The 15,325-nt window shown below is 48.0% G+C and overlaps 1 protein-coding gene across 1 annotated transcript in view; it reads left to right on the plus strand.

The window, feature by feature from the left end:
• Positions 1–15,325, plus strand: part of NBEAL2 (neurobeachin like 2) — a 121,026-nt gene that overhangs the window by 16,258 nt on the left and 89,443 nt on the right. Inside the window, exon 3 of the mRNA XM_065397779.1 lies at positions 8,381–8,545. Within this exon, the coding sequence (XP_065253851.1) occupies positions 8,381–8,545 (165 nt within the window). The remainder of the gene's footprint in view (positions 1–8,380; positions 8,546–15,325) is intronic.

Below are 15,325 nucleotides of genomic sequence, written 5' to 3' on the forward strand. Positions count from 1 at the left end.
GTCTGGCTCAGCAAGACAGGGTGCTGGAATCCTAAGCTGGCAGGGAAAACAGAAGCAGGGGTAGTCTTTGCACATTGGGTGGCAGCTCCCAAGGGGGTTTGTGACGGGTTGGATCACAGAAACCCCCTTGGGAGCTGCCACCCAATGTGCAAAGACTACCCCTGCTTCTGTTTTCCCTGCCAGCTTAGGATTCCAGCACCCTGTCTTGCTGAGCCAGACACTCCAGTCTGCTCTAACAAAGACTCAGGGTCTGAATTACTAGTCCCAAAGCTGCAAGTTTACCCGAAACCAGCTCACAGGAGTGTGCTTGTCTTTAGCACTCAGATGCCCAACTCCCAATGGGGTCTAAACCCAGATAAATTCGTTTTACCCTGCATAAAGTTTATGCAGGGCAAACTCATAAATTGTTCGCCCTCTATAACACTGATAGAGAGATATGCACAGCTGTTTGCTCCCCCAGGTATTAATACATACTCTGAGTAAATTACTAAATAAAAAGTGATTTTATTAAATACAGACAGTAGGATTTAAGTGGTTCAAAGTAGTAACAGACAGAACAAAGTAAGTCACAAGCAAAATAAAATAAAATGCGCAAATCTATGCCTAATCAAACTAAATACAGATAATCTCACCCTCAGAGATGCTTCAGTAAGTTTTTCTCAGACTGGACACCTTCCAGGCCTGGGCACAATTCTTTCCCCTGGTACAGCTTTTGTTCCAGCTTAGGTGTTATCTAGGGGATTCTCCATGATGGCTCCTCTCTCCCTCTGTTCTCTTCCACCCCTTTATATATCTTTTGCATAAGGCGGGAACCCTTTGTCTCTCTGGGTTTCCACCCCCCCTCACTGGAAAAGCACCAGGTTAAAGATGGATTCCAGTTCAGGTGACATGATCACATGTCACTGCAAGACTTCATTACTCACTTGCCAGCACACATATACAGGAAGACTCACAGGTAAACACAGTCATCTGCAGACAATGGTCCTTGTTAATGGGAGTCATCAAGATTCCAAACCATCATTAATGGCCCACACTTTACATAATTACAATAGGCCCTCAGAGTTATGTTTTATATTTCTAGTTTTAGATACAAGAGTGGTACATTTATACAAATCGGATGATCACACTCAGTAGATTATAAGCTTTGTAATGATACCTTACAAGAGACCTTTTGCATGAAGCATATCCCAGTTACATTATACTCACTTATATTTTTATAAAACCATATAGACTGCACAACGTCACACCCCCCTCACTCTTCTCTTCTGGAGACTAAACAAGCCCAGTTCTTGCCTAAGCCTTCCATCAGAGTGGCCTACTTGGCCAAGTGGAAGCAGTTCTCCATGTGGTTGTTAACCTAGGGAGTTAAACGGAAGTTGGCGTGTAGCCAGGACATTTTGGAGTACCTATTACACCTTCAGTCTTCTGGTCTTGCACTTAGTTCGTTGCGAGTCCACTCGGGTGATTTCAGCATTTCATCCACTTATCCATGGGAAGTTGGTGTTTTCGTACTCCATGGCAGAGAGGCTCTCGAAAGGAATCGCTTATCTCTACCTGCCAGTTAAAGAGCCGGTTCCTTTGCGGGATCTTAGTACAGTCTTAGCGGCTCTTATGGGCCCTCCGTTCAAGCCTCTGGCAACATCTTCTCTCTCCATTCTGTGTCAGAAAACTTTCCCCCCCCCCCCCCCCTCTTGTGGCCATAACATCTGCTGGCGGGAGAGTGAGTTGCAGGCTTTGAGGATGGTGCGTCCTTGCACACAATTTTCCAAAGACAAAGTAACCCTGCAGCTGCATCCTGAGGGTTTTTTTTTTTTTAATCTAAAGTGGTTTCTCAGTTTCACTTAAACAAAGATATATATCTCCCAGTGTTTTTTCTCTAAGCCACATTCAACCCCAGATGAGCAGGATCTTCATACGTTGGATGTCAGGCAAGGTTTGGCTTTTTACCTGGATCGGACTAAACCGTTCCGTTCTTTATGCTATCTGTTTCCTATGCGGACGGAATGAAGGAGCAAGCAGTCTCTGCACAGACAATCTCCAGGTGAATAACTTCCTGTACCATGACCGCATATGATGCATCTCCAACTGGGTCCCCTCAAAGGGTGCATGCTCATCTCATGAAGTCCCAGGCCACGTCAATGATGTTTCTAAGTGACGTTCCTATATTGAACATTTGCAGGGCTGCCACTTGGTCCTCTGTATGTACGTTTACAAACCGCTATACCGTTACTACTGCATCCAGCTCAGCTGCAAACTTTGAGAAGGCAATTCTTGTTTAAATGGACTCTGAGCCCCACCTCCTGCTACTACTGCTTGTGAGTCACCTACATGGAATACACATCTGCATCTACTCAAAAAAGAAGAAAAAACCATTACTTTACATGTATTTAACTGTTCTGCAAGATGTGATGCAGACGTAGATTCCCCAACCCACCCTCTGTCCCCTCTGCATTGGAGTTTGTGCTCCATGGCCAAGGGAGGGGCTATGGGTACTGCTAGGCAAAGTTCTCCAGCGTTGGCATCTCGAAGAACAACCATTACAGTACAACTAAGTGAATAAAAATGGCTAATCTTCCTAATATACCCTTCATTAGGAACAACTTCCTAACTGTCAGGGTGGTTTAAGCACTGGAATAAATTGCCCAGGGAGGTTGTGGAATCTCCATCATTGGGGATTTTTAAGAGCAGGTTGGACAAACACCTGTCTGGGATGGTCTAGATACTTAGTCCTGCCATGAGTGCAGGGGACTGGACTAGATGACCTCTCGAGGTCCCTTCCAGTTGTGTGATTCTATGATTCATTCCTGCCCCCCCTGCTCATGATGTGCAGATACTAATCTGTCTAAACTCTGATTGTCCAAGGATGGGTTTTTTCACTACTCTCCCCTCTCTCTGCTACAATATTGTCCGGAGTTACAGTAATGTGTAGCGTAACCATGGCTATGCGGCCAGGTCTTCCGGTCCCCTCCACCTTTCCATGCACCCGGGCAGGCCTGCAGCAGACAGATCCCCCCCAGCCCCCTGCAGTGGGGGGGGGCCTTCAAGCTCCTCCCTGTCCCCATGTGTGCTATGGAAGAGGAGAGCTTGGAGCTGGGTTCAGTGACTCCTCCTGGCGCCCCCCCCTCCACCACCCCCCACGGCCTGGGTTCCTGCGTTCTTTTCCAAGCGCCCAGCTCTCCAGTCTATACGGCTGACTTCTCCTGTTCCCCCGCAGCTACCTCTAGTGCCCTGAACCCTGCTGCCTGGCCCCATGGAACAGCCCCTCACGCTGCCTCTTGTGGGGGAAGCTGCAGAGAGGGAGACAGTTGCAGGCAGGGAGATCAAATAAAATGTGGCTGCAACAAAATGGCAAATTCTGTCTCATGCTGGGGGTGGGGGGGAGAAGCTGGGAATGGACGACGGGATGGATCACTTGGTGATTACCTGTTCTGTTCATTGCCTCTGGGGCACCTGGCACTGGCCAGTGTCGGAAGACAGGATACTGGGCTAGATGGACCTTTGGTCTGACCCTGTATGGCCGTTCTTAAATGCCAAACTCTCGGGGGCTACAGAATCGCAAGTGTCCATAGAGCCCTGATGAAGATGAAAGGACGGTTCACACCTCTCCGAGCTATTGGTTCAGGCTCTCTGCAGATTAAGGCAGGCATTACCCCGTCGGTTCACAAGGGGGTTCATGTTGGCTAGGGTATCTCGTAGCCATGAAGGCTAGAAGCATACTTTTAAAACACAACGGCCCCTGGAGCAAAATTCTGCAGCAAGGAGGCAAACTCCGGAGCCAAGGCCCATGCTGTGTATTATCAGGATGATGGATTTACCCCACCGAGCTGGGCGCTTGTACTGGAGTTAAGCTGAAAGTCTGTACTTGAGCCAACGTCTCTCCAAGTTGCTACGATCAAAGGCTTTGCCGTCCTTTTGTAACTGCCTGGCAGTGCTGCTGTGTGACGAAGGGAGCTCTGGGCCCCTGAAGAGTGAACCGGACTGGTAGGCACAAATAACCTGCCGGTGCTGCCTAGATGGATGGCTGTGGGGATGGCAAACGGTGGCAGCAGCACGAAGCGACAGGCCAGCTGGCCGGAGGGAGACTCCACCTGATTGTTGCTCCGTTGTCTTGGTCCTGGCAACCGTTGCCATGGAGGAAGGGCTGCTGCTGCTCGCATCGTGTACGTGTCTCCCACCTCCCTTGCCAAGCAAATGAGGAGCGGCGCTGGCATCCAAAGAGCCTGGCTGCCCCTTAGGTCCTGGCCAGGATGTTAAATTGCGACTCCCCTGGATAGAGCTCTGCTGCCTGGGGGTATGGGGAGGTGGAGGGGGCAGGGGGACCGGGCCGCAGTTATGCTGTATGTTAATGGGGGCCTCTGGCGTGGCTCTGAGCCATGGCTGCTGTGGGGGGAGATGGAGCAGAGGGCATGCACAGCAGCAAGGGGTAGCTGGAGACATGAGGAGCGCGATGCAAAGTCCAGTGAAGGTAATGGAAAGGCTTCCACTGACTTCACCGGGTTGTGGCTTGGGCCTAGGCCTGCGGAGGCCAGAACTGGGCATGCTGCTTGTAGGCTGAGTGACTTGCTAGCATGCTTGGTGCCCCTGTCCCGCTGGTGCCCCCCATGACATCCCACTGAGCCACCCCTAGGACCTTCGCACTGTCCAGACCCCTGCCTCCCAGGTTGTGGGCGTAGCCTGCCAAATCACAGTGCCTGCATGGGAGAGGTGAGGAGGGACTCCCTGCACCCCCTCCCTGCTCTAGGGCTCCCTGTACTGTGGGGCTTTCACCCAGACCAGGGGCAGTCTCCTGGGGGCACCCATGTCCCTGTACCGATAGGTCACTCACAAGGCGGCCTTGCTTGCTGCCCTCGACGCCGCCTCCCTGCTTCCAAACGTCCTGAGCCGTCCGTCTCGCTGGGCCGCCCTCCTTTCCCCCGTAGGCTTGTCTTGTAAGCAAGTCTGACAACTCCTCCTCGCTTAGTAATCCTGGCGCCGAGCCCTGTGGTTCCAGGCTCCACATGGTGGCTGGTCCCTTGGCCTGGACTTGGCTGAGAAGCTGATATCTGACCGGTGAGGGGGAAAGTGCTCCACTTAAGAAGGAAAAATCAGTTTCACACATACAGAATGGAAGAGACTGTCTAGGAAGGAGTACGGCAGAAAGGGATCTAGGGGTTATAGTGGACCACAAGCTAAATATGAGTCAACAGTGTGATGCTGTTGCAAAAAAAGCAAACGTGATTCTGGGATGTATTAACAGGTGTGTTGTGAGCAAGACACGAGAAGTCATTCTTCCGCTCTACTCTGCGCTGGTTAGGCCTCAGCTGGAGTATTGTGTCCAGTTCTGGGCACCGCATTTCAAGAAAGATGTGGAGAAATTGGAGAGGGTCCAGAGAAGAGCAACAAGAATGATTAAAGGTCTTGAGAACATGACCTATGAAGGAAGGCTGAAAGAATTGGGTTTGTTTAGTTTGGAAAAGAGAAGACTGAGAGGGGACATGATAGCAGTTTTCAGGTATCTAAAAGGGTGTCATAAGGAGGAGGGAGAAAACTTGTTCACCTTAGCCTCTAAGGATAGAACAAGAAGCAATGGGCTTAAACTGCAGCAAGGGAGGTCTAGGTTGGACATTAGGAAAAAGTTCCTAACTGTCAGGGTGGTTAAACACTGGAATAAATTGCCTAGGAAGGTTGTGGAATCTCCATCTCTGGAGATATTTAAGAGTAGGTTAGATAAATGTCTATCAGGGATGGTCTAGACAGTATTTGGTCCTGCCATGCGGGCAGGGGACTGGACTCGATGACCTCTCGAGGTCCCTTCCAGTCCTAGAATCTATGGATCTATAAAACGGCAGCTGAAGGCACCTGCCAGTGTCTGGAGAGACTCTTGCTCTCTAGTGCAGTGGCCTGTGTAAGCGTAGACACGTAAGGTGGCACACACACCTCCCCCGGTCTATGGCCTGGCACTAACCGGGGCCTGGGAGTTGTCCTTTATCTCCCTCTCCCCAGCACTGTGCCCAAAGCTCACCAGATCCAGTCCACTTCTTTCATGTGCCTCTGGTGGGTCCCTCTTTACCACCAAAGCCCGTGGTGGCTTTGGCACACAGGGTATTTAGTTTAGTTGTCGTGATGAGTGTCCGGTAACCAGATTTCAACTTTCAAGAGCTTCAGTAGAAGTCAGTCCTGCTGCTGGCTCTGAAGTCAGACGGGCCGTTATTGAGCACTGCTGACATTCATAGAACTATCCAGTTACCACCGCTCTGAACCCACCAATTCTGGGTCAGTGATCAGGTGCAGTTGTGGGATAGACTGTGCCATGGGGGACAGGGGTCCATATATGAGGAAAATATCTTGATAGGTTTCAAATATTGGAATTGGGAAAGGTTCAGAAAAGGGTAAGAAAAATGATTAGGGGTATGGAACAGCTTCCGTATGAGGAGAGATTAATAAGACTGGGACTTTTCAACTTGGAAAAGAGCCGACTAAGGGGGGATATGATAGAGGTCTATAAAATTATGACTGGTATGGAGAAAGTGAATCAGGAAGTGTTATTTACTCCTTCTCATAACACACGAACTAGGGGTCACCGAATGAAATTAATAGGCAGCAGGTTTAAAACAAACAAAAGGAAGTATTTCTTCACACAGTGCAGGCAGCCTATGAAACTCGTTGCCAGAGGATGTTGTGTGAAGGCCAAGACTGTAACAGGGTTCCTGGAGGATAGGTCCATCAATGGCTATTAGCCAGGACGGACAGGGAGGGTGTCCCTAGCCTCTGTTTGCCAGAAGCTGGGAATGGGCGACAGGGGATGGATCACTTGATGATTACCTATTCTGTTCATTCTCTCTGGGGCACCTGGCATTGGCCACTGGCAGAAGACAGGACACTGGGCTGGATGGACCTTTGGTCTGACCCAGTATGGTCTTATGTTCAAATAGAAACAATCGGTTGTGCTGCTGCAGTCCTCACCTGTTAGGTGCGAGCTGGGAGTGTCAGTGCATTGGTGGTGACCATGACAGAGCTGTTCTCTTACCCTTGTACAACAAACAAAAGTAGAAATTTCTTTTAGCTGCTGCCTGCTCTGCCCTAAAGTCAGTGACCTACTTTGAGTCTCATTTGCAAATAATAGCCCAGGGCGGGTTTTGCATTTAAGCTGCGCTTGTTTCTGGACAGCAGTCACTCGAAAGAATTGGTTGCTTCTATCCTGCTTACCATCTTTGTCCCAGTGGGACCCTGGAGACTGCACTTCGGATGAAGCTACACTGGACCAATGCAATCTTATTCTGGAATAAATGTGACCCCACATGGCGTTATTCAGGAATCGCTATTGCCCTTTAATGTGCACCCTGCCTTAATTCGAATTCACTTGCACATGTAAACGAGGCCTAACAGAAATGTTTGTCCCAATCCCTCTCCCCCAGCTTGTGCCTAGCCCACAAGGAGTGACTTCTGTTTCCCTCCCTTTCAAACTAGGACATGTTGGCAGGGGCTGGAGGAAGATCCCAGTGGTTCAGTAATTACAGAAATGTAGGCCTGGAAGGGACCTCAAGAGGTCATCTAGTCTAGCCCTCTGCATGAGTAAACCTACACCAGCCTTGCCATGTTTTTCTAACTTCTCCTTAAAAACCTCCAAAGAGTTAGGGGTTGCACAACCTCCCTTGGAAGCTTATTCCAGTCCTTACCTATTCTTCTAGTTAGGGGCTTTTCCTAATATCTAACCTAAATCTCTCTCTGCTGCAGATAAAGCCAATTTGCTTCTTGTCCTACCTTCAGTGGACATGGGGAACAGTTGATCACCATCCTCTCGGTATAACCACCTTTCACACATTTTGGAGACTGTTCATGACTATGTCCAGCCTTCCCATAGCACTCCTTACCTATAGATCTTTGTGTTGGTACAGAGGTGGGTCAGGATGACTCCCCCACTTCGTGGATGGAGGTGTGGGGGGGGTGTGCGGAGAATGAAGACGACAGAGCAGAAGTGACTCTGAGAGGGGCAGGACTGGGATTAGAACCCAGGAATTTGTTGCCAACCGCGAGCATTCCAAAAACCATGAGCTGGAGCCACGCAAACTCATGAGACTTAGAATCCAGCACTCATGAGTTTTTTCCCACCAGGTCTCTTTATTCTTGAGACCTGGTAAGGGTCAGGCTTTCAAGCCTCTTCTCTGCCACAACAAGGGCTAGACCCTTTACTTAACTTTTTTTTTTAATTAAAGCTGAGATTCTCCTGGAATCCCATGACTCCCAGAGTTGGGGCTTGAAGAAAAACACCAAATATTGTGAGACTCGGGATAAAAACAACGCGGTGGCAGCATCTCCCCCCTCCCAGAATGCCGAGGCTGGGGATGCCAGCTCTTAGACTAATTGTTTTGTTTCTCCGTCTCCTCCTCCCCCCCCCCCCCAGGCCAGAAGATTCAGTGTCTGAGATCCCGCTGCTCCCACGCGACGTCCTGCATGTGCTGAGCCAACAGCTGGCGCACTGCGTGGCCCAGATTGCCCGTGAGGAGGCGGCCGAGGCGGGCCTTGGCCAGGCGCTCCTGCACGTCAAGTTCTTTATCATCATCTGCAGGTAGGCTGGAGAGTTGAATCATTGCTCTGGTGGAGTCTGTGGCCTGGTCTATACTACGACTTTAATTCGGATTTAGCTGCTTTAATTCGAATTAACGCTTGACCCGTCCACACAACGAAGCCATTTAATTCGAATTAAAGAGCCCTTTAATTCGATTTCTGTACTCCTCCTCGACGAGAGGAGTAGCGTCAAAATCGGTATTGTTAATCCGAATTAAGGTTAGTGTGGCCGCAATTCGAAGTTATTGGCAATTCAATGTTATTGGCTACCCACAATGCAACGCTCTGGAAATCGATGCTACTACGGTAGCTTGGACGCACACCACCGAATTAATGGTGCCTAGTGTGGCCGAATACATTTGAATTTATAAAATCGGTTTCCTAAATTCGAATTATATAAATTCGGATTAATCCTGTAGTGTAGACATACCCTGTGAGAATGTAGCACCTTCCCGCTTGCAGGCTTCAGAGGACCGGATCCTGCTTCCCAAGCCCTCCAGAGGCAGGAATGCAGGGCTGGGCCCCAGGATTTTGTATGTACATGCCCCAGCAACCCGTGTAGTAAGTGGTGGTTCTTGTTTTCTGACCTCTGAGGCACAGAGCGGCTGAGTGGCGGGTCCAGGGGTCAGACTGGGAGGCAGGGGTAGAGCTGGGAACAGAACCCAGGGCTCCTGGCATGCAGGGCTGTGCTTTGGCCACAATAACCAGCCTCCCGTTTGGTTATCCGTAGTGGAAAACGAAATGGAGTTACCCATCCTCCTGACCCCTGCCTTAGCCAGGCCTCGGGCCCAAGGAGGGCTCCCAATCTTAGCTAGCCAGCAAGGAAACCTGAGCCCAGGACCTTGGAGTCAGAGCATGGCGTAGGGTAGAACCGTCAGGGAACGGGGTCACACAGTGAGTGCGTACAAGCATTCGGTGCCAAGGCCGGAGAGGCAGAGGGGGAGCTGTTAGGTCGACCTGAGGATGTGTGGGGTTTTCAGTGGGGCTGGGGAATTGGAGTGGCAGAGTGGCGGGGGGAAGAAGGCGCTCTCACTAATACCTACATCATTGGGGGCAGAGGGGAAGCAGAGAGACGTAGTCTGATGATGAAATAAACGTGTTCGCTCCCTGTCTTCCACACTGTGACCGGGGTCCTAATGGGGAGCCAGCTGTGGTCAGTCAGTTAAGGTGAACGTCAAAGAATGGGGCAGCCAAACCCCCAAAAGCTGGTGGATATTCCAATACTTAGGATGTTTAACCCTTTCTAGCCATGCGTCACACCCCCAACATGAGTCTTGTGTGGAAGGGCGAAATTAGAGCTCCTGGATACACCTTAAGGACCTTCCAACATTGATAAGAGCTGTGTTTACATTGAATTCTTTGTAAGGCCAAATTTAATGATGCCTGATTTGGCCTCAGCTAAAAACTTAGCCCATACTTTGTGCAACACTGTAGTGATTCCAGGGTTTGGTCTATGTGTTAACATAGCCATTAATGTTTTTTAAAGAGCACTTACTCTGGCATTCAGCCACGAAGGCTGTGAGGTGTTGTACCTCAGTTTCCCTTTGTGCACAGCAGTTCAAGCTTGTAGTGGTTTTTCTGCTATGTACAGTTTCATGATTAGATACAGGCACTAATTGTGAAATATCAGTAACACCAGGCTGTTTAATATAGTGTGTGTTGTCATGTAATGAAACAGTATAACCATGAAGGCTTTTACAGCATAATGAGTTCTTACATATCACCCCCAACATGTTCAAGGGTTTTTCCCAAAAACCCTGCACATTGTACAATTTTTACAGTTCTTGGTATCGGCAACAAGTTAGTTACAATCATTAGCAATAACGTCAGTTTTATCACGTGTACATTTAGAATTATTTTTGTCATGCCAAACCTTTGGTTTAGACAAATCATTCTTTAGGTCAGCTTGTTCAATATCCCTTTTGAATCTTTGTAGCTTTTTCTTGACCTCATAGGCTTTCAGTTTAATCACTTCCTTGGGGTTTTGGTATTTTAGGGTTAACAGGTGGCTTTTATTTGCAAGGTTTAATCCTTCCCTTCCTCCCTGTCCAGTAGGGTCAAAGGGCATGGCTACACTTGCAGATGTAGAGCGCTTTGAGTTAAACCAGCCTTCGTAGAGCGCAGTAGGGAAAGCGCTGTAGTCTGTCCACACTGACAGCGCACTGGCATGGCCACATTAGCAGCTCTTGCAACAGCCACAGAGAGCAGTGCATTGTGGTAGCTATCCCAGCATGCAAGTAGTTGCAACGTGCTTTTCAAATGGGGGGGTGTGGAGTGTGACAGGGAGTGTGTTGTGTTTGTATGTGGGGGGAGAGAGAGTGGGTTTTTGGGGGGCTGAGAGCATGTCAGCATGCTGTCTTGTAAGTTCAGACAGCAGCAGACCCCCACCTCCCCCCGCGCCTCTCTCTCTCTCTCTCTCACACAGCATTCCACGGTAATGGTTGCTTTGTCTCAGAGCAGATAAGCAGCCGGCTGTCAAACGGAGCTTTCAAAGGGCATATCCAAAACAATGACAAGAGTGGCCACTTGACTTAAGGGGATTATGGGACGTTTCAGGAGGCTGATCAGAGCGCAGTAATGCAACACCTCATTCACACTGAAGCTGGGGCGCTCCAGCGGGGGCGCATCAAACGTTATTCCACTCGCCGAGGTGGAGTACCAGCAGCGCTGTAGCCGCAGAGTCAGAGCGCTCTACGGGCCTTGCCAGTGTGGACGGGGAGTGAGCTAGTGCGCCCGGGCTCCTTTATTGCGCTGTAACTCGCAAGTGTAGCCAAGCTCTAAATCTGAACTCTTTTGTGTAACAGAACCCATTGGCTGGCTGGGTGCGTCCTCTTTGCTAATGGCTATGGGCAAGTCTTTCTCCCCGCAGCCAGTCAGGTAATTTGCATCAACACAGACACTAGCTTGTTTACTGGTTTTCAGATCCTCACACTTTACCAATTCCAAGGCTGGACTCTTGTCGTAAAGAGATTCCATCCATTTTCACTAACAAGTCTCCCAAACAAACTGTTGCTTTCTCTATACAGTGATTCACCCTGAGTTAACTCAATCAAATCACTTCCACACCCATCCGTTGCAGCAAACTGCTTGCAAAAACTACCCTGAAGATTTTTCTCTTCAGGAATCTTTCTAAGCAACAACCCATTTTTCACAGAAATTCTTCCCTTACTCTTTTCACCTAGGGTTTGCTCTAAAGGAACAATTTCCTGAGCAACAACAGACGCTTTCTGGGTTTCACTTAAATCCAGAATCACCTCTGTCCCATCAGGAGGATTTTCACAAAACCCCCTTTCAGGTAAACTGCTAGACTTCACAGTCCCAAGATTAGAAGCATTCTCTTCCTTGTTACAAGTTTCCACACTGTCAGTGGGTAACATAGTTAAATCACCTTCATGCTTTCCTTGTGCCCTGGCTATATCCTCACCCCGATCAGACAAGGTTATCATATCTTTACCCAGCAACACACTAGCAATAGGCAAAATAGAAGCACCAGAATCGCTTGGTCTCTGGGAGCTATTTATGACATTGACTGGATGCAACCTAGTTACAATGTCATCATCCCTAGCAGACACAAACTTAGGACCACTTCCTTCCTGGGCTTTAGTTGTATCCAGAATCAACTCTGGGTCAACTGATAAATTTTCGGCCATCATAGGCTGACAGGCTTTTTCTGTCTGCTTTATAGACAGAAAAGAGCTGGAGAAACATTCCCCTTTAACAGACAAACAGCCTGGGATATCCTTTCCTTTGTCCCAGCACACACGGCTATTCACAGACAACTGCTTGGAGATTGGGGTAGCTCTCTTCATGGGCAAGCCATTACCCCTAACAGTCACAGGAACATTTCCTTCACTGTGACAATTCTCCACACCGGTAACAGGTACGGTGCAGGGACACTCATGTTCCACTAACCTGGCCTTCCCAAACTGCTGATTAGACAAAGCCATCAGCTCAGAAGGCAGCCTCTGCTCATCTAAACTCTCTTTGCCTTCCCCTCCCTTAAGAGATAAGCTGCTGTTTTCCACAAAGAGTGTCTTGTTACTCTGAGCTACTTTAAGCACATCACTTTTACCTGGGCCAGGCTGACTTCCCCAAGATTTACTTGCCAACAATCCATCACTCACCAAGACTGTCCCCCTTCCTTCCTCAGTTACGGCTTTAACCTGATCACCAACTGTAGTTTGCTCTAGAGAAACATTTTCCTGAGCCTTATCTGATGCCAGATTCATTCTGAGATACCAGACAGACACTCAGAATTTTTTTCCACATATGCACTGCTTCTTTGCACAGACAAACAGCTATCTTCCTCAGACAAACATTTGGAGAAACCCTCCATGGGCCAATTCTTGCTCCTAATAGACACAGATTCAGGATTATTTCTTTCCTGTGACTGGTTTATGTCAACCTGACTGAACAAAGCTTTAATATCATCCCCAATCAAAAGATCCTTAGGCAATAACTTTCTTACACCAGCTATAACTTCGTGTTAAGATGGATTCTGGCTAAAGGCACACGTACAGTAAACTCATAGAGGATTATAATTTTCACACTCTGAGTTGGTAAATAATCTTCCTCTTTGACAAGATCTTCTTTAACAAGAGTGATGTTAGAAGCTGTAATTTGCCCTAAACAGCTTTTACCATTGACTTTTATGTTCTCTGCACAAATTATGGGGTTACTTTCATCTGAGCTCCCAGTAAAAGCATTTACATAAAAGGTGGCAGTGTTGGGGTAAATTTGGTTACACACAGACAACGGCTTAGAGTCAAACAACATACCAACATTGTTACAAACTGGATAGAGTCTATCCATATCTTTGCTGTTGAGAGGAGCTGGCTTTTCTGGATGATACAGTTCCTGTTGTTCCTTTATTCTCTTGAGTTGAAGCTTAAGTCTGTCCACTTCTGCCTTAGCTTCTAGTTCCTGCAAACGAATATCTGCCATTCTTTGTTCATGTTCAAAACACAGGCATTCTCTTTCAGCAGCTTCTCCTTCCATATCAGCTATTTTTTGCTTTTGTTTGGGTTCTAACTGCAGGTTTCTCACTGCAAGCATTTTTGCTGGCTCTGTTTCCTTATCCCTGGCAATTAACAGCTTTTTCAGTTCCTGCTCTGGGGCCCTTTGCTTAAAATACAACCGTCTCTGTGAGCACCATTCTTCCAGGGTTTTCTGTCAGGATCTTGATCATGGGTCAATCACTGTAACTGATTTTTACCCCTTAAACTCTCCAATATCAAAATTAAATTTTGACAAGCGTGTGGTTCTGATCCAAAAATCCAATTAACCTGTGGTAATGTGCATCCAAGCATGACTACGCCACTGTGACCGGGGTCCCAGTGGGGGCCAGCTATGGTCACTCAATTAGGGTGAACTGCAAAGAATGGGGCAGCCAAACCTCCCAAAAGCTGGTGGATATTCCAATACTTCGATTTACCAATGCAGCAGAAAACATTACCTTACTGGTTACTCAGAAGTCCAAACAACACAGTTCCCTTAAAGTGACCCAGCCTCAGGCCTCCATCTAGGTACCCACTCCAAATATGATGAAAATTTCTGTAAATCTTATTTCATCATATAAAAGAAAAGGTTCTACCAATCCCAAAGGATAGGACACATTACCTCCCAGGTTAACGAATGTTTCAGATTTTACCCAAATACATGCTACAGCCAATTCTAAACTAAAATTTATTAAAAAACAAGAGAGAGTCTGGTTAAAAGACCAATATACATACAGACATGAGTTCAGTTCCTTTAGGTGCAGATTCACAGCAGAGATGGTGAGCTTTGTGGTTGCAAAGAGTTCTTTCAGAAATAGTTCATAGTTTATAGTCCAATGTCCAAATATCACATTCAGGGCGGTACCAGCATAACTGGGACCTCATCTTGCGACTCAAACTTCCCCTGAAGAAGCTTAAGCAGATCTCAGATGACAGCCTCAGGACCAAGGATCTTTTATACAATTTCATGTCCTCTTTGATGAGTTGGGAGTTCCAAGGTAATTAGGATGACTTTGAAGGAGGTCCATCACTGGTACTTAGCTATAGGAATTAACATAAAATGATTTGCTTGTTCCTCCACCATTCACAGATTATTTGCTATACATTTCAAAGAGAGATGAATACCGAGATATCCCGTGTTTACAATTCATTTAAATGCTAGGATCTTTTTTTGACCTCTGAATTATCAGAATACAGCATAGGCCAGGTCTACACTAACCCCCCCACTTCGGACTAAGGTACGCAAATTCAGCTACGTTAATAACGTAGCTGAATTCGAAGTACCTTAGTCCGAAGTTACCGCGGTCCAGACGCGGCAGGAAGGCTCCCCCGTCGATGCTGCGTACTCCGCTCGCCGAGCTGGAGTACCAGCGTCGAAGGCGAGCACTTCCGGGATCGATCCGGGGCACTTCCGGGATCGATTTATCGCGTCTTAACCAGACGCGATAAATCGAACTCAGAAAGCCGATTGCTTACATCCGGACCCGGATGTAAGTGAAGACGTACCCATAGACAGGGACTGTAGATTACATTGTTGACCCTACTCATACATATGTAAATACACAAAAACACAAACCTTATCTCCCCACGTGTCTTCTGTGGGTTATTTATTTTTCTAGGCATGTGTCACACACACAAACCAAGCCCCCCCCCCCCCCCCCCGCCAGGTTTTGGGGGACCTGATGAGGCAGAGCCCTCTCCCCCAGAGATGTGCTGGGGGGGCCCTGTATCCAAGACAGCAGGTTGTACAGTTTCTATCCCCGGTTCTGTTTCCATGGAAACCA

This window comes from Emys orbicularis, chromosome 2 (assembly GCF_028017835.1).
Source record: "Emys orbicularis isolate rEmyOrb1 chromosome 2, rEmyOrb1.hap1, whole genome shotgun sequence".
Taxonomy (NCBI): Eukaryota; Metazoa; Chordata; order Testudines; family Emydidae; genus Emys; species Emys orbicularis.